Genomic DNA, 25212 nt, shown 5'->3' on the forward strand with positions numbered 1-25212 from the left:
AGGCGTTTACTGCGGCACGAGCCCTCATGGCCTTGCCTACGCCTCCGTCCCCCCCTCAGCCGAGGGACAAGGGACCTGCGTCTCGGGGCAAACCCGCGCTGGGTGGTCCCAGTGGTTGGAGACGATCCCAATCTAAGTCTCCTTCCAGACGGTCACGGAGGGTGGAGAGCGTCGGCTCCCCTCCGAGCTCCGACTCTAGGTCGTCGAGCGACTCGGCACCGCGGCACCGCGGGCGGTCCCGAGTCCATCGCCGGAGCCGCAGGTCCAGCTCCGATCTGAGCAGGGACCGGAATTCGGGCTCGCAATCTTCGGTGCGGAGCCCGTCCCGGCACCGATCCAGGTCACTGTCGGCCGTCTCGAGAGGCAGCGACTCACATCTGGCGGCACCGCTGACTCCGGCACCGATGGGCCTGGCACCGTTGCCCGCTCCGGCACCGATGGGCTCGGCACCGCTGCCCGCTCCGGCACCGATGGGCCCGGCACCGGTGTTGGCCCGGGCACCGACATCGGGGCGACTGGACTCCCCTCAGCGTCGCCATCGTCGGCACCGCTCTCGGTCTCGAGGGGGTAAGCGGCACCGCAAGTCCTCTCGCCGCAGGGGCAGGTCTGGTGCATCGTCGTCGTCGTCCCCGACTTCCTCGTATCGCCGGCACCGCAGACGTCGGTACCGGTCCACGTCGTCCTCGTCGGACCGCTCCACGCGCCGGCGACATAAGCGGCGCACGGGGTGCTCCAGTGATAAGAAGGCGGTGCGGCTGCATCAGCCTTCCCTGCAGGCCGCCGGGTGGACCCAGGGCCCTTGGCAGTGGCCATATTGGGGACCTTGGAATGCCCCTATGCCCCAGGGTTCGATGTCACTACAATCGGTGGTGGCCCCCCCAGTACCCCCGGCCCCTAAGGCTCAAGAGCAGGGTTCGGAGGATTCGGACCCAGGGGAGGGACCCTCTACTGCACCCCTACCCTTCTCTTCCTCATCCTCGCCTGATGAGGCAGCAGCAAGGGACCGTAAGGGGCCCCTGTTCGATTTCAGGGCCCATCAAGACCTCCTAAAGAGGGCTGCTGAGAACTTGGGCATGGAGTTTAAGCTCATGTCCGAGGAGGAGGACCCCCTCTTTGGGCCCTCGAGCTCTCTGGGTCCCTCCCGGGCGACCTTGCCAGTACATGACAATGTCACGAAGATCGCAAGGAAACTTTGGCAGACCCCCTCCTCCCTGCCTTCCACTTCCAAGGGGGTGGAACGGAAATATTACGTCCCCAAGGAACCATTTGAGTTCCTCTACAACCACCCCGCGCCAAGCTCCCTGGTGGTCGATGCGGCCAACCAGAGGGACCGTCAGGGGAACCAGGGTAGCACCCCTAAGGACAAGGAGGGCCGTAAGCTGGACTTATTCGGGAGGAAGATCTACTCTACTGCGGCGCTGCAGTTTAGAGTAGCGAACCACCAGGCCCTATTTGGGAAATACAATAAGAACCTGTGGGCCTCGATGCAGAGGTTTGCCTCCCAGCTGCCCCCTGACCAGGAGGCAGATTTCTCCACTGTCCTCCAGGAGGGGGCTGTGGTGGCTACCGCTGCGCTACAAGCTGCTAGCGACGCGGCGGACACCGCCCGTAGGGCAGTGGCCTCGGCGGTCGTGATGCGCCGCTGTTCGTGGCTTCAGGCTTCTGGCCTCACCCAGGAGGTTCAGCAGGCCATTCAGGACTTGCCGTTTGATGGCCTGGGTCTGTTTTCGGAGAAGACAGACGACAAACTCCATGCACTCAAGGACTCTCGGGCCACCCTGAAGTCACTCGGGTTGTATACCCCTCAGGCCTCCAGGCAGCAGTCCAGACCTCAGGCCCAGAGGCAACCACCACCCCCGCCCAGGCCGGCTCCTAGACCCGCCCAGCGGAGGAGGGGTCGTGAGCGCTACCGCGGTCCCAGCAGAGGAGGCCGTCAGGGGTCCTCTGCGGGGGGCCAGCAGGGGCCTGCAAAAGGGGGTAATCAATCTAATAAACGTTTTTGACCCAGAGCAGGAGGGTAGTACTCTTCCTTCTCTCTGGGATCTTGGCCGGCCGTTTGCGGATAGGCTTCGCCCTTTCCTTATAGAATGGGAAGCCATTACTACGGACCGGTGGGTCCTGGAGGTGATTGCCAAGGGGTACACCCTCCAGCTTACAGCCTCCCCCCCCCAACACCCCTCCAAGGCCGTCTCCCATTGGGGATCTAGCCTCGGTCCGACTCCTAGTGCAGGAGATCGAGTCACTCCTCGTGCTGGGGGCGGTGGAGGAAGTCCCAGTGCCCGAGCGGGGCCGGGGATTTTATTCTAAATATTTCTTAATCCCCAAGGCGAAGGGAGGCCTTAGGCCCATTTTGGACCTACGTCGCCTAAATAAGTATATTAGGCGTGTTAAGTTTCGTATGGTCTCCCTCGCCACTATTATTCCGGTCCTTGACCCAGGGGATTGGTATGCCGCCCTGGACTTGAAGGATGCATACTTCCACATCTCAATATTACCGGCCCATAGGCGGTTTTTGAGATTTGTGGTAGCGGGACGCCATTATCAGTTTCGGTCCCTACCCTTTGGGCTCTCCTCAGCTCCCAGGGTGTTTACTAAATGTATGGCCGTGGTGGTGGCCCACCTGCGCCGTAGAGGTGTTCAAATCTTCCCCTATTTGGATGACTGGTTGATCAGGGGGAGGTCGAGTTCACATGTGCAGCATAGTCTGCTTCTCACACGCGAATTGTGTGCTAGACTGGGGTTGTTTATTAATGAGCAGAAGTCCACGCTTACTCCGGTGCAATGTATAGAATTTATTGGAGCCAGGCTGGATGCGGTACAAGCCAGAGCCTTCCTCCCTCAAGCGAGGTTTGAGGCGATGGCAGCCATCATATCTGATCTCCACCTGTCCCCCATGACGACAGCCAGGCACTGCCTGCAGCTGTTGGGACATATGGCAGCTTCTACATATGTAGTAAGACTGGCACGGTTGAGGCTTAGACCTCTCCAGAGCTGGTTGGCTTCGGTATTCGTACCGCACAGGCATTCTCTAACTAGAATGGTCCTGGTTCCCCCACAGGTTCTGTCGTCCCTCGATTGGTGGAGGCACCCGAGGGAAGTGATGACGGGTGTTCCCTTCAGAGAGTTTACCCCATCTGTGACGCTCATCACAGACGCATCCGATCGGGGATGGGGAGCCCACATTTCTCACAACCAGGGCACCCAAGGGCTTTGGTCACCGGAGGAGAGAGCTCTGCACATCAATGTACGCGAGCTCAGAGCGGTCCGATTAGCCTGCAAGGCTTTCCTCCAATACCTGAGGGGCAGGGTAGTCCAAGTCCTCACAGACAATACGGCAGCCATGTTCTATGTGAACAGGCAGGGAGGGGCACGCTCCTCGGCACTCTGCCAGGAAGCTATTCACCTCTGGGACTTCGCGGTGAGGCACGGGTTTCATTTATCTGCCTCTCACCTCCCGGGGGTACGAAACAACGAGGCGGACCGCCTCAGCAGATCCTTTTCTCCCCGCCACGAATGGTCCTTACACCAGGACGTGGTGGCTTTCATCTTCCAGCGGTGGGGTACTCCCCGTCTGGACCTGTTCGCTACAGCGGAAAACAGGAAATGCCTGAGGTTCTGCTCGCTCAGGGGTCGCGAGCCGGGCTTTCTGTCCGATGCCTTTTTGGTTCCCTGGACGGGGGATTTAATGTATGCATTCCCCCCCGTCCCACTCCTGCCCCAAGTTCTCCTCAAGATCAAGAGGGACAGGGCGAACATCATCCTGATCGCCCCAGCGTGGCCGAGACAGCACTGGTACAGCATGCTGCTCGACCTCTCCATCACCGAACCGATTCCGCTACCCAGACGGTGCGACCTGATCTCCCAGGACCATGGGAGATTGTTGCACCCCGACCTGGACTCCCTCCACCTCACCGCCTGGAGACTCTGTGGCTGACGGAGGGAGAGAGAGCCTGTTCCATGCAGGTTCAACAGGTCCTCCTGGGCAGCAGGAAGCCATCCACGCAACTCACATATAAAGCTAAGTGGCGGCGGTTTTCGGGGTGGGCGGAAGGGAGAGGGCTGCACCCAAGCCTGTCCCCTATACAGGCTATCTTGGAGTACTTGCTGCAGCTTAAACTGCAGGGCCTGGCTTTGGCCTCCCTCAAGGTACACCTAGCGGCCATCTCGGCCTTCCACCAACCCTTGGAGGGCCGCTCCCTATTCTCTCACCCCATGTCGGTAAGGTTCCTTAAAGGGGTGGAGAGGACTTTCCCTCAGGTGCGGGACCCGGTGCCACCCTGGGACCTCAACTTGGTCCTCAATGGGCTGATGGGCCACCCCTTCGAGCCCTTAGCTACATGCTCCCTTCTCCTTTTATCATGGAAGGTAGCCTTCCTGGTGGCTATCACCTCGGCCAGAAGGGTCTCCGAACTGAGGGCGTTAACCTCGGAGCCCCCTTACACGGTTTTTTATAAGGATAAGGTCCGGCTGAGGCCTCACCCGGCCTTTATGCCTAAGGTGGTGTCTCAGTTCCACTGTAATCAGGACATTTTCCTTCCTGTGTTCTTTCCAAAACCCCATGGGTCGGAGGAAGAAAGGAGAGGACATTCGCTGGATGTCAGGCGAGCCTTGGCCTTCTATCTTGAGAGGACCAAGCCTTTCCGGAAGTCGACACAGCTCTTCGTAGCGGTGGCGGACAGGATGAAGGGCTCGCCTGTCTCCACCCAGTGTATCTCCAAGTGGATTACTGCCTGCATTAAGGCATGCTATGAGCAGGCAGGGGTACCCCTCCCAGGTGTGGTAAGAGCACACTCCACTAGGGCCAAGGCCTCTTCCGCTGCCTTTTTGGAGCGGATTCCCCTGCAGGACATCTGCAGGGCAGCGACCTGGTCGTCAGTCCATACGTTCACGTCGCATTACGCCATCGTGGAACAAGTGAGGGAGGACGCAGGGTTCGGCAGAGCCGTGCTGTCAAGAGCAGGTCACCGATAACTCCTACCCTCCTCCAAGGTACGGCTACGCAATCACCTACATTGGAATGCATATGAGCAATCACTCGAAGATAGAAAACAAGGTTACTTACCAGTAACTGTTGTTCTTCGAGATGTGTTGCTCATATCCATTCCAAACCCACCCCCCGTCCCCACTGTCGGAGTTGGCAGAAAGAGGGGACTGGGGACCCGCGGTGCCAGCAGCGCCCTTTATACCGCGATATGAGCACGGCACTCCAGGGGGCGCCTGAGCTGGCCATGCGGGGCTTGCTAGGGAAAAAGTTCCGGGAATCTGTGCACGGGGCGCGCACACACCTACATTGGAATGGATATGAGCAACACATCTCGAAGAACAACAGTTACTGGTAAGTAACCTTGTTTCCTAAGGAAGAAAAAAAGCCTACTAAGACAAACAAACTTCTGATGGATACACACTGAGCCTTTTACAGAGGCTTTCTACAGTCAGTACTAATTCTGACAATTTAAAAAATGTCAGTGGCTATATACTTTGCTTATTAAAATCATAACTTCTGTTCTTGTGTAAAACATGATAGAATATTTTGACTATAAGGAGATAGTAATTTTAAATGGCTACAAAAATTAACACAAGGTTGTTGATGGCATAAATATTTATAGTGGTATTGTATTTATCTCTTCCTTTGACTTTATTGTAGTAATGTTCTAAAACAGTGTTTTAGCTGTTACACTTGAAACGTATGCTCTTAGTATATATTTGAAAACTCATGAAATGGAATAATTATGACTATTCTTATTTCCAGTGGAATAAAGCTGTTGAGTTGGCTAAAAATCACAATATGAAAGAGATTGGATCTTTGCTAGCTAGATATGCATCTCATTTATTGGAAAAGAATAAAATCCTTGATGCCATAGAACTCTATCGTAAAGCCAACTATTTTTTTGATGCTGCTAAACTTATGTTCAAGGTATCGTCGTTTTTTATTTTATGTAATATGGGCCAGTCAGAAAAAACATTATATTTAGCTAGCATCAGTTGTTTTTATGTGTTGTGTTTAAATTTTCCTGTGTTAGCCATTTTTTCCCCTGAAAATAGTTATTATATGGGAGCCACGATAAGTACAGAGCTATCATATTAACAAGTAACTCCAGTCCCGGTTAGATTTTTTCTTCACTTGCTGTCAAAAACTGTTGCTCTGTGCTGGTAAGCTTCAGAGATGGCTGCAGTGATCCCTGTGTATAGTTTGAATCAGTTTTGTATCCAAGTTGAAGTTTATTAAAGTGCTTTTGACAATATTTTAGATGACAGGCACTATATAAATATCATTGTTACAAAAAATGTTTACAAATATATTATTTCTAAAACTGTTTCTTCTCTCATGGCAAAAAATTTAGTCCTCTGATATATATTTATCAAATGTGACTTTTAAAAATCCAGCTATTTTTAGTTGCATGAATGCAAAAAAGTATCTACAAAACATACTTGGTGTAAAAAACAGATTTATTTTTAGTTTGGGGTTTTTTTCCCAGCAAGGAAATAGAAAAATTATTTTTATTAAACTTTCTAAATTTACCTTAGAACTTAGATTTATACTTAGAACAAATATGAGAAATTTCAATTCAAAATGTAATGTTTTTTAGAAAGCTCCAAGTACTTTAATATAAGGATGTTTAATAGATGCACTTCTTCAACCATAGCCAAGCATACCTCCTGCAGTGATGACTTCACTACAGGATCAAGCTAAAGGACTAGCTAGACTCAAGCGAGTGAGCTATTATTCACTCAGAAATAATAGCAAAAAGAATTTGGGAATGACTGACCAAATGGATGTTGTTTTCTTTCAAATTTGTTCCCCTTCAAAGGAATATAACAATAATACACATTTTTGTAATGTTTAGAAATATTATTGGATTCTTAAACTCAATATTTTTGTCTTGACCTTTTTATACTGTTCCTTTTCTTTCTTAGGCCCCAATTGTACTACTTGTTCCGTGCAGGCGGAACCCTGCCCCTGCATAGAGTACCACTGACTTCAGGGGTCCTTCTGCATGGTATTAATTGCAGGGTCAGGTCTTTAATTTATACCTGAATTGTTGCTGAAAGGAGTCTACTGTTATAGAGAGTTCAGGCTACCATGTTGGGACAGATTCTCAGCTCCATGGACTTCGATATAGCTACACTGACTTACAGCAGCTGAGGATCTGGCTTTATATGCCTATTAGCCACAGACCTAGAATATATATATTCTGCACTTAAAACCTTGATAATGATGTTTAGAAATGTATCTGTTTGTATGTAAATTAAATTATAATATTAAAAGAAATAATGGGCTTTTGATATAGCTTCCTATGTTACAAAAATGATCTTTAATATAATCTTAGCATATAGCTAAAAATAGCATTTTAATTTTTAGAGACATAATTTTCCACATTCTTTATTTCTTTAAGATTGCAGATGAAGAAGCAAAGAAAAGGACTAAACCTTTACGAGTTAAAAAGCTTTATGTATTGTCAGCTTTACTTGTAGAACAGTACCATGAACAAATGAAAAATGCACAGAGGGGAAAAGTTAAAGGAAAGAGTTCAGAGGTAAAGTCTCTCTCTTTTTCATGGTGTTGTAGCCATGTCGGTCATAGGATGTTAGAGAGACAAGGTGGTTGAGGTAATATTTTTTATTGGTGAGAGAGACAAGCTTTTGAGCCACACAGAGCTCTTCTTCAGGTGACCTTATTTTAAGCACAAATTCTGGGCCAGTTTTGCAGACATGTACACAATTCTGTAATTTACACAGATGCAAATGATTTTGCATGGCTGAAAATTTGTAACATGCACTTTTTAGTATGAATAGTGAAATTCATTTTAGGACAATTAATGTGTGCGTGATATATTTCCCTAAGTTAATATAGGAGTGCAGAAAATCTCTTTTCCCTCTTCCTGTTGAGTGTTTTTAACAGAAAATTTTATTCATGATATTCCTTTGTTTTTAGGCTACTTCAGCTTTAGCTGGTTTGCTAGAGGAAGATGTTCTTTCTTCAGCTAATCGCCTCACAGATAATGCCTGGCGAGGAGCTGAGGCTTATCATTTTTTTATACTTGCACAAAGACAGCTCTATGAAGGTTATGTAGACACAGCAATGAAAACAGGTATGATTTATTTACAGTGTAGATAGTCTGAAAACTATAAGCCACATCATTCCAATATGCCACACTAGCCAGTAAAACGAATTCCATTTACACTTGACATGTTTGTTCCACTCTTGCCTGATCCATGTAATTTATAACATGAGAAATGCAATTAACAGTGTTGCAACAGTTGTCAACAGGTGCCAAGTTAGTTGTCAGTCTAAGCATCAGGTAGTTCTTCAGAATAACTACCAATTTTACCAAAATTTCTAGGGACTGGTTACCAGGAGACGTGTGAAGTTTAACTTGTCACTATCTGACAAGGTTACATAACCCCCATAGTGTTGTTATTGACCACACATTTATGTGCATTGAATGATGCTTCCATTCAGCTCACATCAGAGCTGCTCCTGGGGCTGCAGAGGAATTGATGGATGTTAGTTGAGTAGGTTGTGCCTTCTACCTTCTCACCGTATTGAAGGGCCTAATTCAAACACTTCATTTTCAATTCACAATCAAATACAAATTTTCTTCTTTAAAAGTAGGGAGGACTATATATGCTGTCTACTATTTTCATTGGTTTTATTTTATTTGTTTTATCTCATCAGGGAATTGATATGAAGAGCACAATTTACTAGTACAGTTAAGCTGTATGCATGTTCAAGGGGACATGTTGTAAGTTTCTCATTCTTCTAATTTATTTAGCCCTTCACCTGCGAGATTATGAAGACATTATCCCTGCAGTTGAGATCTATTCCCTCTTGGCTCTCTGTGCATGTGCCAATAGAGCATTTGGTACTTGTTCAAAAGCCTTTGTTAAACTGGAATCCTTAGAAACTCATAGCCCTGAACAGAGACAGCAGTATGAAGATCTTGCCCTGGAGATATTCACTAAACACTGTCCTAAACATACCAAAAAATCTGATCTGGATGGTCTTCTGGAGGGGTAGGCTGACTACATTTTGTTTTGGTTACTATGATAATATTAGAAGTTTTCTTCCTTTCATTTGATATTGTGAGCTTCTGGCTCTAAGTGTTAATGTATGTATCGTGTCATATCAGGAAGATTATCATACCTAGCCTTATTAATAATGTACACTACCACATGATTTAATTATGCCTTACTAATAAAATCATGCAGACCTAAACTGAAAAAAGCTAAATTTGTTACAGATGGCCAAAGAAAGTTTTGCAAATCACTGAGATAGTCAAAGAGGTTTAATCTAAAGCTATTTTTTTCTCTTTTGTTTTATTAGTGGAGAAGGGAAACTTCCAACATGTGTGGCAACAGGAAGACCTATAACAGAGTATCAATTCTGGATGTGCAATGTGTGCAAACACTGTGTGCAGGCCCAAGAAATAAGCAATTATAACTTCTGTCCTTTGTGCCATAGCTCAGTGACATAGAAGAAAAAGAATTGTGAGTGTGTCCTTATGTATGTTATACCGTAAACTATTACAAACATAAAAAAGACTTCAAGATTTTAAAGTGTGTTATGAAAAATACAGGCACTATACTGTTACAAGATGCTACTAACATTATTAGAGAAACTACAATGACAAGAGTCCTGAAAAAGATGTGATTGTGAATCCTCTTTTATAAAAATGGGTTAAAGGGTTTTTTTCTAAGTGTAATCGGGGCCTAAGACTAAAACCAAACAAAATGAATGCATGCTTATCTCTATCTATGTTTACTTTGAATCACATGGGGCTTGTCTACTCAGGGAAATTAGTAGGCAGCAAGCTAGGGTATAAATTTAAAATACAGTAGCTATTCTGCATTTACTCCCTATGTGGCTACTCTTACTGCGCACTAAAAGTCCCATGGGGTGTTTAAACTTAATGCCCTTTAAAATGTATTAAGCAAACATGCACAAAAACATGTTAGTGTACAGTAAGCTTGTTTACATGGGGAGTTAGTGCAGAGTAGCTAATACAGTGTAACACCCTAGCTGTGCATATACTTCCCCATGTAGACAAGCCCTTAGTTAGGGGAGCTTCGTTTTTATAATATACTTTCAGTAGAAAAAATATTGGTTTTCTCACAATACTCAGATGAACTCTTGGAGGGAAGAATTTCCAGATGGGACCACTATTAAAGTAGCACCCTTAATAACCTTGATACCATTCTTTTATATATTTTTCTAGAACTTTTTTTTTTTTTTTTTTTACTACAATGAAAATATTCTAGTCTAGTTATATTTAGGACCAAATATTTATGCTGCAGTCTTTTTTTAAACACATTTACAAGTACAGTACTGGTAAAGGAGAACTATAAGATATGATTAGACAAGAAACTAATGTTTATAATCTGAATTCTTGGGCTCTCTCTTTTGGAACTGTTAGTTTCAAATTTAGGTAAAAAGGTTGAATCACCCAAGGTTAGTAAAAACAGAAACTAGCTATCAGCTGACAGCTTTTAGTGATTGTACATGATATAAATTAGCAGCCTCCAACTAGTAGGCGGATAATGTGTCCATATAACACTTTCATAATTGTCATCCTTGTTTGGCAGTGTGAATGGAGATTGAAGGGATATGGAGATTGAATTAGTCTGTCATCCTTCCTGCTTTGTAGTTAGAATCGAGCCACACTGAAGGCACAGTGTGGTGAAATTTGCATTGCAGCTGTACATGTTGTGCAAATAAATAAGAGCATTTCAGTTTGTCTTGTCAGTCTGGTATCTTTCACAAGCACTAAATTCACTTTAAGGAAGATTATATTTTTGAGGAAAGATTGTCAGGAATCTTCTTTTCTCTTGGTTTGTTTTTCTGGGTGAAAAATTACCTTTGTAATCTCCAGAAGTTAAATCTTTGGTTCTTTTGACTAGTTTATTCTTCCTGAATGGATAAAGTTTATATGTTAAAAATATACTGTTAAATAAAATGATTTTTCTATACAGATACTTGAATGAGCTCTCTCTTCCTTGGTTTTCTAGCTATAAATACTGAATTACACTGTTAAGAAAACAAATTAAAATCAGTCATATAAGGCTATGTCATTCTGTGCCAGCATTAAGATACAACAAAAATGATACAAGAAGCAGTATCAAAGTGGACAAATTTACAGATGCTTTTTTTGTTTGTTTCTCTATGGCCTGTCAAAATGAGCTATCTTACAGATCTTACCAAATACACATGTAGCACCACTGAAATGCTGTCCCCTCTGAGGGGAGCAGCAGCCAGTCAGCACTCAGCTCAACAGTGAGAGGGAAAAGGAAACTTTGGCCAGTGATGGTTGTGAAAGTTATACTCTTAGTGCCACTGGATCTTTGGCCAAAGGTGTTTTCTGCACTAACATTTCAAGGTTTCAGCCAGAGACCTGCAGAGTTCAGGAAGGGATTTCCTTCCTTCCCCCATGTATTCTGTGGATTTTTTTGTTTTAAATATCCATCCTCTGAAGCATCAAGGATGACCATAGCTGGAGATGGGACATAGGACAGGGAGTGTGAGACATTATCCAGGGTACAATTTGGATTGCTGAATAGTTGTATCTCCTCAGCTCTCCAACCTGGAATGCCTTTTACACTGCTTTACTGGTGAACAGCAACTCCTGACCAGTTAACACACAACCTCCGGCATGTAACTTGCAACCAGCTACACAGTATTGAGTGCTACTAGCTAGCCACTGATGAATTACATTGCAGACGAACACCAGCAGATTCTCTAGTCGCAGACTTTCCCCCAGAAATGTGTCTTGTACTGCCGAGCACACTACTGAACAATGCAAGCTCATATAAAGGTTATCATTTCATCAATGGAAAATGATATGCACCAGCCTTGTTATCTCAAATGGAGTTTCCCACACACTTTTTAATCCAAACACATTAGTTAGATAAAACAATAAAATAAGTTTATTAACTACAGAATGATAGATTTTAAGTGATTCCAAGTAATGATCCATAAAAGTCAGGATTGGTTACAAAGACTAAAACACAAGCTACTGCCTAACTTAACAAGCTCAGTGAATTTAAAAGCAAAAAGGTTTTGTCTCACCATAGTTTACCTCAATCTGCACCAGCTGAAGAGCCTTCCAGCCAGGACCACCCCTCCCCCCCAGTTCAATGATGCTTTCTTAACTTGTTTTTCTAGTATTGTAACTGCCATGAAAAGAAGGTATTTGGAGGCTACTATCTCTCATTCTTATACCACTCTCCTCTCTTTGAGGATTTTCCCCCAGCTGCGGTGCTGGCAACAAGTAGTCTCTTGTGGATGTGAGATCTGAACCGTCCCTGTGACAGAATATAAATTTCTTATTCACATCTTCCCCGTGATGAAAAATGGCGCCTTAAGCAGGTGATAGTCTGTCTGTTCTCTGTTTCTGAGAAACTGGTTTGGGCCTGTGATGCTGTATGATTGAAATGACAATGTATATCAATATTGCCACTGTCAGACAATTGCAACAAATCTTATACCCAGTATGTAATGTAAGGTGTCAATTAAAAAGTTATGATTTGCTAAATAAGATTACACTGTTTAAATCCATGTTTCATCACTGAATCTGAAGATATGAATATTGGGTATATACTTGTATCACAATTGTGTTTGTTCCTGGGATAACACCCACAAGTTAGTTTACATCCAGTCTAGCCAGCACATTGTGAATGGACTATTCAAGTTTGATGGCCCCTCAAAGACACTTAGCTCTCACAATAGGCCCTAGAAGAAACTCATTCCACCCAGATGGCTGTCTTCAGCCTCCAAGGGGCCAATTGCTAATCCCTGTGAGTCATCTAGCCATGTGAGGACCTGTGATATGATTATGTGACCCTGGACTCCATCTTGTGCCAGTAACTTTCCACAGACTGAGCTGTGTGAGCTTTCTTGGAAACAGAAATTTAAAATATTTTCTAGGGCTCTACAAAATATTTTAAATAAAAGATTTGGTTCCTTCAGGAAACGTCAAGTTATGCAATAGATATGTGTGTAACAACTGCATTATCTTATTTTCATTTCCTTAGTACTTCATCCCCCTTTCCCTCATTTTATTTGTCATACTTGTGCCTTGTCTCAAATTAGATTGTGAGCCTTTTTGGGGTAGTCTCTAGGTCAGTGATACTCAAACCTCAGTGGTTCAGGAGCCAAATTAACGATCAGCATTACCCAAAAGAGCCACAGTAGTGTGAATTATTGTTTCATTTACTATAGTACTATATATTCATATTTAAACAGTATGATAAGGGAAATGTTTAGTTTATATACGCACAGCAAACTGACTGACCAGATATTATTTTATCTACTACAACTGGTTAATAACATACTAAAAGCATCCTTATTGGTTATTCACTTAGATTAGTTAATAATTAAATCATACAGTGTTTTAATATTTGCTGCAGAGTGTCGCAAGGGACACATTAAAGAGCCACTTACCCCTCACAAGCCTCAGTCCGAATATCACTGCTCTAGCCACTATTATAATATAAATAATAATCGCCCACTGTTACCCTGCCAGCACAGGAGTTTTAATTCACCAGGATTTGGAGTTTAACACTTAAACCACTCCTCATCACATACTCCCACCATTGCATCTGGTATCATAGTGATGGTGGTGTAATCCCTTCAGAGTTCAACTTCTTATTAAAGAGCTGCACTTCGCTCATTTCATAGCAAAGGATTATTTAAGTAGTCAGCTGAACCTTTGGATGCCATTGCCATCTACTGTTCATTGTTTTATTGCATAAATTATACTTGGATTTTAAATCATGATTCACTAGCTATTTTTCAAAGAGAATGATGGAGGATAATGCAGATCAATTTTATAAATGATTGAATGGGTGACAAGTAGTCTTCCTAAGGCAGAAGGTGAAGGCTAGTTAAATTCATGTTAGTCGATTATTGTAGACTAAAACTTACTGCAGCAGAACCCCATTTATCGGATCTTATTAGGACCGGGGGCCAGATCAGATCATCAAAAATTTGGATAATCTGGAGAATGGGAAAAGTGCAAGCACCTTCTAGCAGCCACAAAAGAAATCACTGGCTTCTGAACCTGTATGTGCTGGTTGCTTGGTTAATAGGAAGAGCCAGATAATGGATGGTAGATCAATGGGGTTCTATTCTACTTATTTTGTTCATTTTTTTTTATTTTTATTTTTTTTGTAAAATTGTGGGAAATCACAAGTTTGATATTGCATAGTGCACAAGTTTGCCTTAAGTGGGATGGGGTGAGCATGGCAGTGAGAACTCAGGAAATGATAGAGCTGTTCCCAGTAAGGGTGACCAGATAGCAAGTGTGAAACATCAGGATGGGGCTGGGGGGTAATAGTCACCTATATAAGAAAAAGCCCCAAATATTGGGACTGTCCCTATAAAATCAGGACATCTGGTCACCCTATTCCCAGTCCTGCCGTGCACGACCACATGCCCAGGGGAGCCCACCTGTTAAGAGTGGAGAATATTCAAGCCATGCAGGTGTTGTGGGACAGCTCTTAGGGTATAAAAGGTGAGGGAATCTGGCAGTGATGTCAAGGGTGGTGCGAGGCGTTTACCAGCACCAGGACAGGGCGTTCAGGGCTGAAAGGATTTAGACACCTCACCTGCATGCACCCAGGTGGGTCAGTGCTTAGGGAGCCCCTTAGTGGAGGTGAGGCTGGCGAGAGGGTATCCCACACACTGCAGTGGGGGGCGGGCATGTGGCACCCAGTGCAATTAGGGGCCAGTAGCTAAGGCCCAGGTCGGCAGACAGGGAGCCCAGTGCATTCTGGGCAGCTCCTCTGCTCAGACCAGCGCCCTGAAGAGTGCAGCGAGGGGCGGTGCTGTGACACCACGTCACGTGCCCGCAGGCCCCCCCAGTTAAATAAGACACGGTCTCGGAGCGCGGCCACCGTAGCTCGACCAACAACCGCGACGCCGCCCGAACCTTGGGGCGAGCTGGGCGGTTGCTATGGCGATGCAACCCCGCCATGACTGAGCAGGAGCCGGACCGCGAGGCCGCGGAGCTGCTGTCGGCCGCGCAGGCGCGCTTCCGGGAGCAGCGGTTCGAGGCTGCGGAGGAGCTGTACAGCCGCTTCATCGCGCACGTCGCCGGCTCGCCGGCTGGCTCCCTCGCCGGGACCAGGTGAGCCGCGAAGCACCTCGGCGGTTGGGCGCGGGGGGTGGGCCTGGCTAGGGCGTCAGGCAGCCACAGCCTAGTCCTAGGCGCTCAGGGACAGGCAGACTCTTAAAGGGACACGCACGGGGTGCCGCTGTTTCTCTTCTGCTCGCCCGGGGGTGGGGCGGACCGCCGCTCCCCGCCCCCCCGCCGTCCCATGCGCCCTTCAGCCAATGGGATGGTCCGCGAGGCTGCGGCGGGCTGCAGGGGGCGGGGCGGGCTGCAGGGGGCGGGGCGGGCTGCGCGGGGAGGGCGCCCTCAGACTGTGCCCCGCCCCACGGATACGCTGCGCCCCCGCCCCTCCCCCCACTGCCCTGCGTGTTCCTCCTTCGCCCCGTCGCGGTCCCAGAGCCGGGCTCCCGCCCACTCCACCTACGCTGGGCGCGGGACAGCCCCGGTCCCTGGAGCGCACGGGGCTGCCGGACGCTCGGCTGTGATTCCCCCCCGCTCCAGCCGCTGGGCGATGGCTGGACGGCCCGGCGCAGGCCCGAGGGAGGCACGGCCGGTCCCCGCGCCCGCTCTCTGACTCTTGTTTTATTTCTAGGAAACGCCTCGCCCGTGATCTCGCCACTGCATTCAACGACAGGGGGCAGATCAGGTACCTGCGGGTGGACTTCTATGAGGCGATGGATGACTACACCTCAGCCATACGGGCCCAGCCTGAGTTTGAAGTGCCCTATTACAACCGAGGGCTGATATTGTACAGGCTAGGTACGGTCCGGAAGAAGGTGCTTTGGGGCCTGTTTCTAACGTAGTCCGTGGCACTCTGTGCGCTGCCTTGCACGGTGGTGCCCCATGGTTGGTGGGGTCCCTTGAGCACGACCATGCTAACCAATAACACTCCCGTACTGCAAACTTGGCCCTGCATTACTCCAGGTTTGTGCCAGTGGAATGGTAGCAGCGAGGAATCAGTCCCCTTCAGTCACTGGCCCAAGCAACTGCTTTAAAAGTAAACTGGAAGCTGAGGTTTGTTTGTTTTTCACGGGCTTCTTTATGATACTGAAATGCTGACCAAACAAAGTGACCCACCAAATAAGTGGCAGCCTTTCATATAGTGTAAGTTGGTCTGTGTAAAAAGGCCTCCGGACTCGTTTGTTTTCTGCCCTTTGGGCTTTTATTTGTGCTGGGTAAAGTTTTGTACATGGGGGTGTTGGCCCTGATTCTGCTCAAACAACAGTTTTACACCCAGGGAAATCCATAGTTATTCATGATAGAGACAACCAGGGTCTACTATCAGATATAAAACCACACTTAAGTAATATTAAATGTGAGAAACCAATAAAGGCAAGGAAATCATAAATTGAGGCTGCTTTTCAGTCCGTTCTTCCATCATCCCATTTGGCCATTACCACCTGTATTGTGTAGCTTGGCATTTTTAGTCTTTTATTTAGCACCTCACAAATAAAACTGATTTATTCTAACAACAAACTGATGAGTCTGGGAAGAATAATTACCATTTTACAGAGATTAAGGTCAAAAGGAAATCAGTGGCATGCCAGGCAGAGAAACTGGATCCCCGATTCCTAGTTTGGTGCATTAACTATAGATCCATCCTTCCCTTTTACTGTTATGCAATCTGTGTTTTTCAGATTGACTTCTTTATGCACATGTGTATAAGTATTTTGTATTATTCCAGCTAGTAGTATGGGTTCAAGTAGGTGGATTGATTTAAATCATTGATTTATATATCACCAAGAGAAAATCAGTGATTTAAATCAAGTTTCCCACTGATACTTCTTCACATATTTCTTAAACAATGGTGCAAATCTGATCACTAAAACAAGTTAATTTACAACTCAATACAGCATTTTACAACATCTAGGAGGGTATATTTTGTGTACTTTTTTAGATAACTTGATTTTTATTAATTTAGGAAATAGTACATAATACTCACAGATGCAGTAGCAGTACATTAGGAATGGTAAGAACTAAATCACACACACAAACACAATAGCACTTATATTTTATTAAACTAAAGCTTAAATGTTACATAAATGTTTCACATTTGCAATTGCAGCTTCTGAGTTGCCGGCTGGTGGCTGTCCTTAAACTTCTTTTTTTCTAATTTTCAAATTTTATTAACTCTAGCAGACAAGTCATCACACTAAATGTACACTGCCCTTAAAACTTCTGCAACTAGCTCTCATCTTCCCCATTCCCACTGTCATTTTTATTCATAGACTGAAACAGAAAAATGAATTTTCCTGCTTTTTCAACTCCCAGTCGATTTCTTAGCTTTGAGTGAATAACCAAATGATGAAAACATTCTCTCTGTGTCTGCAGAGGAAGCTACTGCTGTGAAAAGTTGGCTTAGCAACTGAGGGAACTCTGTTTCAAGGTGCCTGGCTAATGATTTCCACCAATTCAGGGGAGTGACTTTGTTCAAAACATCATCAGTAAACATGTACTGTTAAAATGGTTCCACTCCAACCCTGAGATTTATTATGGCTGGCATAACTGAGGAGTTATTTTGAGATGCCTATGCCATGGCAGCATCATCATCTTCAGAAATTAGGCATCTACTTTTATATCTAGGGTCGAGAATATTTGCAAGAAAATGAGTTGGAGTTAGTGCTTGATCCATTTGCTTCTTTATTGCCTGCAGTTTAACTTCCTGATGAGGTATTTCTTTCTTCAGTGTCTCTTGAAGTGCCTTCCAAATTTCGACAGCATCAGCAATGCAACAACAATTTCTCTGAAGTTTGTTTAAGGCTATGGATATAGGCTTCAGTATACTGAGCATATCCTCTACATTCCTCTTTAATCCAATGTTTGATACTTTGGATGAGATACTTTCCATCTATTTTATCATGGTTGTCTTCACAAAGTTTTATGAGAATAGGCCAGATAAATTGTTCAAAACAATCAACCACAGAATTCCATCAAACATCTTGAGGGAGAATTAGTTTGGATCCTCCTGCTCTCTTCAGTGAAGCTGAAACAAAATGGTTGTTATGGAAGTATTTTGCGACTTCAACAACATTTTCTTTCATTCCTGGAGAAGACGTACTTAAGTCTTTGGCTAAAAGATGCATTAAATGGGCACCCATTAAGAAGCATCCTTCCATTTCTTCTTCTAAGTATCTTCTCATCTTTGCCACGTTTTCATCATTGTCTGAGACAAAACTGCACGTGACAGTTGAATTTTTGTTCACAGTTGATTACAGCTTTCACTGCCACTTCGTTTAAATATTCCGTTGTGTGGGCATTTCCCAGTATATCTATTGTTTCTGAAAGATATGCAACCCCATCTTCTGTTGTCACACAGGCACATATTGCTGGATCATTGTGTACATTGCTCCACCCATTAAGGCTTAAAATGGCAAATTTCCCCTCAGTATTTCTTGCACACTGTTCAGGTTCCTTCTCATGCACTGTATCTAGCAACCTTCCACCTGTGTCTGCTCTTATCAGATGGAGTATAGCCTGGTTGTAAAGACTCAACCATGTCCATGAAGTGTTTATTGTTAACAGTGCAAAAAGGAGAATTTGTGGCATAAATGAACCAAGCAATCTTTTCATCTGTGGTGTCTTGTTGGTATTGGCTGGCCTTTACTACAAACCCATCCATGGTAATTGAAATCTTTTGCTTGCTATTGATACTTTGCTGTCTGAAATACGTTTAGTTGCAGCACTGCTGCTAAAAGTACCAATGGATGACTCTGAAGTTTGTTGCAGATAGACAGTCATGGTCAAAGTCTCTTCTACTTAAATGGAATCCTGAGACAAAATTTAAAAATGATTTTGAATAGTCATTCTTCTCAATCTATTATTCAGTCAATCATTTACATTTTTTTCAGCAAGGATGCAGATCTGATTCCAAATTACCAAGAAAGGTAAGACTGAGTGCACTTAATTTTGGAGTAAGCCCCATAGAACTCCCTGGCACTTCTGTTTTTTGAGAAAACAAGTAGAAGATGGGGTTCCCTTGGGAAAGCTGAGTTATGCTGAAGTAAAATAGGGAATAGACTTATGACATCACCATTATGGTCTGTGACTGTGATGCCCCAAAATAAGGGGTGTGTATCATGTAATATAAAATAAGAAAATGACACCCAGTGGCAAGTGGCAACTCTAGATTTCTCTTACTGTGGCTTTCAGTATCGTATACTTGGGTGATAGATTCTAAACCTAGTTAAACTAATTAAACAAGCCATAAGGATTAGCTAAGCTAAACTTTTTTTTCTAGCAACATCCAACATAGCAAACAGCTTGGGAATTTACTTGTTAAATCACACTTATACTAAAGGCATACAGAGTCTTAAGTGAATTATTTAAGTTACTAACCAGTTGATCCACATGGTTCTTCAGACATATCCACATCTTCATCCACGTCATTTTCTCTCAATAAGCAGTTTTCATTATGATGTTTCATTATTGCAAATAGGCCCTGCATCTCATCTCCTTGCACTGCTTACACTTGACATGTTTTCCTTTTTTACCCAGGGAAGGAATTTCTTCAAAATATTCCCAGATAGGGTCTCTCTTACGCCCAGAAGCAATGACAATTTTTCTGTGGCAAAAGTGTGGGGGAATATAGGAAGCTGTGTGTGTACTGAATGTCTTCCCCCCCCCCTTTTTTTTTCCTAGTCCAGTCCACTGTTTCTTTCTACTCTGCCTCTGTCCTTTGTCTCTCTCTATTTAAGACAGTGGCTTAACTAACTCATGCCTTGCTTGATGCAGCTTGACCACCACATAAGCACAGAACAACAACAGTCCTATCCAGCCTGTGTCTTTCTTTGCACATGTGACTTTAGTCTGCTGAGAAACAGAAATTGAAAGCCCAGAACTTTCAAGAAGCAAGAGCTGGTAGTTAGGCTGGACAGACTAGAGCCATTAATTCATTTTTGAGACTGTAAATGTAGTTTGTGATGATTTAATTGTAACTGGTATTTTTTAAATGAGAGAGAAATATAGTATTTTATTGATGATTTTTTAAAAACCAAAACATCTGATTTTTTTTTTTTTTTTTTTTAATATTTAAAAAAAAAATCATTGATTTTTTTATCCACCCTGGGGTCAAGTGAGTGGTGGGTTTTTTAAATCAGCGTGGTGTTTTGTTTTTTTTAAATCTTTTTTCCAAACTCTTGTCATAAAATGTAAGAAAACAGCACTTATCTGAGCCCCTGTAGCAGAGCAGGGCACAACAGTAGCTATGACAATATTCACATTGACGTCAGTGAGTTTGGATCATCAGACTCTAAATCATTACAGCAGAATTGGCTGCTGTGATTTTTGGCCTCCATAAGGAAATTAATTTAAAATTAATTATGTGAAGTTGTTCTCTCTGTTCCTTGCTCTTCTGGGAGTTCATACAGAAATAAATTGAGTGGAAAATTGTATTCTGTAAAAAGGACTGTGGATTATCAAATGGTCACTTTCTACTTCTTAGCAAATATTTAACATCACTGTGTTGAAGTGAAGTCAGAGCTTACTAAGGCTTAATTTATGCTAATACATTATGAATTATATTTAAATTAAACTACCATTAATGTAAAAGATCAAAATATGCTTTCATGTATTATCCTTATTTGTTTTGTTCAATTTACTTAGCAATTTGCAAAATTCAGTAACTCCCAGTAAATCTCACCATCATTCTCTAGTTTCATGAGTTCTATAGTTTTATGTAGCTTCCAGGCTTTGAAAACAATAATATAAAATACTCATGTATATTCGTGAAAGGAAACAAAACCACTGGCAATGATTCTGTGCTTGTGCACAGTAGTATTACTATTGCATATTTTGTAACGAAATGGCATTAACAGAACCATTATGCTTTAATGTGAATATCTAGAGTATAGGGCCTCGTCCTGAGAAGACAGAGAGCCCATGAGACGTACTAAAGACCTTCAGTTCCCATTGATTTCAAGTTAAGTTGATTGTGCTTAACACATTACAGAGTTATGCCTTAGAATTTCAAGTATATGCAACAAAGGGTTTCGTTTGGTAAACTGAAGAACAATTTCTAATGTTTTTTTGTTTGTGAAGTAGCTTAGATGTAGAAACAAGTAATGCACCTTTTCTTCTCTTTTTGGCACAGGGTACTATGATGAGGCTTTGACAGATTTCAGGAAAGTTTTAGCATTAAACCCTGAGTTTGAAGATGCTTCCTTGAGTCTAAAACAGACTATTCTTGACAAAGAAGAAAAACAAAGGAGGACATATTAAAAATCCAACTAGCTCCATAAAAATGTTTTCTTGAACATGTTGTTGACTTGAGATTTTAGTCTTTGATTAATAAAACACAAGATTATTTACATTTAACTTATCTTGTTCAGATGAAAAGAAACTTTCTTAGTTTTAGATAAATAATCAGATTAGGTATGTACTATAATTGCTAAGAAAACTAGTTTTTGAACTGCTGTGCAATTGCACTGTTGAACAAAAGCACAATGTTAAACCTCTCTGATGCTGGTCATTCAATGTTGAAATATTTTATAATATATACAAAGTTGATGGAAGTTTAATAACTCCTACAAAAGTCTGATTGTTAAAGAAATGTTTATATGTACTCTTGCACAGATTTGTTTCATCAGTCTTTAGAAGAGAAAATAGACAAATTATAGCAAGTTTCAATAATTGAAATTAGGTTTTTAATAGAAATAACTTCAACATTGTTAAAACTATTTTATAGTACATTAGTAGACTAGAATAAAACATAGATGCCTACTGATTTCTAATATGTCTATCACAAAGCTAATGGACGATGGAGGGACTATAGCTAGTTTATATTTTATTGTATGGCTGAATGGATACTAAAAGGATATATTGTTTTGATTTCTGTATCATCTGCAAGAAACCACAAGTAATGCCATTGTTTGAATTGTTAGCAATTTTCCTTTTGGCTTTTTTTCTGTTTATTGAAAAAGTCAATTAGTATATTACATAAAAACCAGTGTGATCTAACTAGCCCTTAGGGTAAGTGCAGACTGGTGCAGCTTTTATTTCAGATTTGACTGGAAAAGCAGCAGCTCAAGTTCAGAATACAGGTTATCATGGCATTGTGTTGTGCATAAGAATAAAGTTCTGGGTTTAAAAAAAAAAGTTTTTGATTGCAAGCACATGCATCAACTTTCAATGAATTCTGAATAAATAAGACCATTTTAATGTTCCTTTTATGCTATATATTCCTTCATGGAAGATCTCATTGCTCCTTACAAATGCAAGACCACATCCCACCAACTCTCAGAAGTCATTCTAATTTAGTTCCACAGCACTGCTTGGGTGAGTAAAAGAACTGGGATTTAGTCCTTAAGTTGCTTCATGTTCTATGGACAGATACCACTTTTTCTTTATGGAAATCGCCTCCAGCTTTCAGATGAAACACTGCAACTGTTTCAATGAGCACAACTTCCCCTATACACAATTTTGGCTAACCCCACAGAGCTTCAGAGAGAATGGTTTTAGCTTTCTGATGCACCTATTATATTTGGTGGCAGTGTTAGCTCTGTTTTACAGGTGGAGAAGCAGACATACTGTGACACTAGGGCCCACATTCTCAAGCGTCTATTTTGGTTTTCAAATGAAAATCCCTACATTCATTTGGTGTATTCACTTCCTCAGGAAAAGTAGGTGTTGGTGAGGAATGTTTTCTATCTACAGCAGACCCAAATTTCATATCGGGGACAAAAAGACTGTCAAATGAGGGTGATATATTATTTTTATGAATATTCTGTGTACCTCAGTTTAGTTGCTTTTTTGTTGTGCCTGGATATGAAATTGAATTGAAAGAGATCACAGGTGTAGTTCAGCCCATAACACTGTCCTTTCTAAATGACAACACAGATTTTAAAAAATGGGAGAGTGTTCTATCATATATTTTGGAAAGCAAATAACCAAGAAACTTTATGCTATACCCCTCATTCTTCCACAGTCATTTCATTTAATATATGCTGGTATTCAGTATTTTTATACTGTCCCTATCATCACTGTAGGAACACTTCACTGAATTGAGAACAACCTTACACAGCAGTTTTTCGCAGTATTTCCTTTTCTCAATGAGACTAATGAACTGTCCTGGTAAATGTCTTTTTTGTGTGCAGATTTGTATTTGTGTTTTGTATTTTTTTAATTCTTCAGGCACATCTCAGTAAGTTTATAAGATATCCAGATGTCTTTGGCTGCCAGTCAATCACATTCCATCTGTTTTTTCAATCTGAAATTATTAAACAATGCTGTGGCATTTTCAGCCATTTGGGCTGTGAAAAGAGTGTGAGGAAGACACCCTTCCCCATCAGTAAATTGAAGTAGAGGGATACACAATGTAGTCCTCCTTTGGTTTGAAATATTTGTTACTCCTAATTCTTTATGAATCAAAAAAAAAAAAAAGAGGGTAGTAACATTTTATTTTTTCAGTGTTTCCAGCTGTAACTCGGAAAATCCCTCTAACTTGTAAAATGAACACAATGTAATATTTACACAATACCCTATACAAAGGTATATAGGGTATTGTGTGGTTTACTCTCTCACCAGACTTTAGATATTGTCTCTGCCTGAAAATTGTAAATTATTGTAGAATGTCTGAAGCAGCAATGGCTGCTCCCTTTCATGGTCTTGATGCTGCACCAGTAAATCCAATGGGCGGTTGCTGCTAACATGCCTGGATTGGCACAGTCTTTCTTGGCTAGGAACATTTCAGACATGAATAATTCACAGCCTCTTCTCCAAGGTTTCCTACGGCCCCAAAAAAGCCATTGCCTGCTTTCCTCAGGCAGGCCTTACATGGGCCAGGGTAGTTTACTAGCAGACCCTCCATTTAGTCTGTTCCTCAGGGCAGGGATTATCTCAATAATGAGTAACAATCATCTCACCCAGTGATTCTGTACCTATAAACTTACAGAAATGTTTAGTCCCCTCAGTGCATTACAGAATGTTTTGTTTTTTCCAGTATCTGGAACAACCATCTCTTTCTAATCTCTTGTTTGGTCAGACATGGAAAAGGAACATCATGGATCTGTGTAGTACCCTACTATGCTAGTGTTTTATGTGGAGTTAACTTTTTCCAGAAGGGCGTGAGCACAGTTACAGCCCTCACACATTCAACTCTAGTGCAGGGACTAACTAACTAACTTCCACTTTCAAAGAAAGTTAGAAACAATGACCCTGTTGCAGTTCAGCAAGCCAGAAACTGTCTGGCTAGAGGGCAGAGAGATTTGCAATCATAGTAAATGGCTTGAGAAGAATCAATCATTCCAAAGGGAGAGTCTTGGGACATTAAAGGGAAAAATGATTAGGCTTGTGCCCTTTTTTGCTTCTTTGTGGTGCATGATTTCCTCTCCTAACTGCTATTTTAAATTTAGAGAGTGGTGAAGAAATTCAGAGTTAGTGGATTTTGAAGGGAAAGATTTGAACCCAAGCCTTACAGAGTGATAAATTAACAGTAGTGGTGCAGAAAGGGGACCTGCGCATTATTATGTGTACCTCAGTTATCATTAAAAATTACAAAAGCAGATGTTAGGATGCATACAGAATAGGAGGGAGAATACCATGAATTACTAGTTGAATCTGCTCTGGGTTAGTGTGTGCAATACTGGTCCTGAGTCGCAAAAACGGGGAGGGTCAGAAATGGCCAATAACTGATGAGAACCTTAGGCTAACCTTTTAGGATGAGACCTTGGTGGAGGGCAGATTATCCCACATCTGCCTACTGGGCAATTTCTTGCACCTTCCTCAAGATCATTTAGTGCTGGCCACCATTGATGATTGTACTAGTTGGAGCTGGATTGACAGTTGGGCAATTCCTCTCTTTCTACACATGGCTGCTTTTATCACACACCGTGTTCTTTCATTAGGGCAGCACTCTTGTAGCAGGAGCAGCCCTTCAAAGGAAAGCAGCACTTCACTCAATACTGCCCAGATCTTTTTACTACAATGAGACCATGGGAATGGAGACTTGACTCAGAGCTAGGCCAAGACTCCTGCTCCCCGTGGAGATTGAAGAGGACCTATAACATATGGGGAAAACCCTCCACGTGGGTGGGGCAGATGGAGTTCTCACAGTGCTCCTTACAGCACAGGCATGATGTAGTTGGTCTGAGCTCCTTCCCCAAGCTTA

The 25212-nt window shown here is 43.3% G+C and overlaps 2 protein-coding genes across 2 annotated transcripts in view; both read left to right on the plus strand.

Moving 5' to 3' along the window:
* WDR35 (WD repeat domain 35) overlaps positions 1–10974 on the plus strand; it is a 91916-nt gene extending 80942 nt beyond the window's left edge. The window contains exons 23-27 of the mRNA XM_067544725.1: positions 5750–5914; positions 7395–7535; positions 7934–8090; positions 8775–9015; positions 9326–10974. Of these exons, the coding sequence (XP_067400826.1) occupies positions 5750–5914; positions 7395–7535; positions 7934–8090; positions 8775–9015; positions 9326–9476 (855 nt within the window). The 3' untranslated portion in view covers positions 9477–10974. The remainder of the gene's footprint in view (positions 1–5749; positions 5915–7394; positions 7536–7933; positions 8091–8774; positions 9016–9325) is intronic.
* A 3679-nt stretch (positions 10975–14653) lies between these two features.
* On the plus strand, positions 14654–22974 carry TTC32 (tetratricopeptide repeat domain 32). Its single transcript, XM_067544727.1, has 3 exons — positions 14654–15125; positions 15703–15869; positions 21199–22974. Exons 1-3 carry the CDS (start codon positions 14971–14973, stop codon positions 21324–21326), a joined length of 450 nt encoding a protein of 149 aa, XP_067400828.1. The 5' UTR covers positions 14654–14970; the 3' UTR covers positions 21327–22974.
* Positions 22975–25212: the final 2238 nt, after the last annotated feature.

This window comes from Emydura macquarii, unplaced genomic scaffold (assembly GCF_026122565.2).
Source record: "Emydura macquarii macquarii isolate MOO-44397 ecotype Brisbane River unplaced genomic scaffold, CSIRO-AGI_Emac_v2 contig_1027, whole genome shotgun sequence".
Taxonomy (NCBI): domain Eukaryota; kingdom Metazoa; phylum Chordata; order Testudines; family Chelidae; genus Emydura; species Emydura macquarii.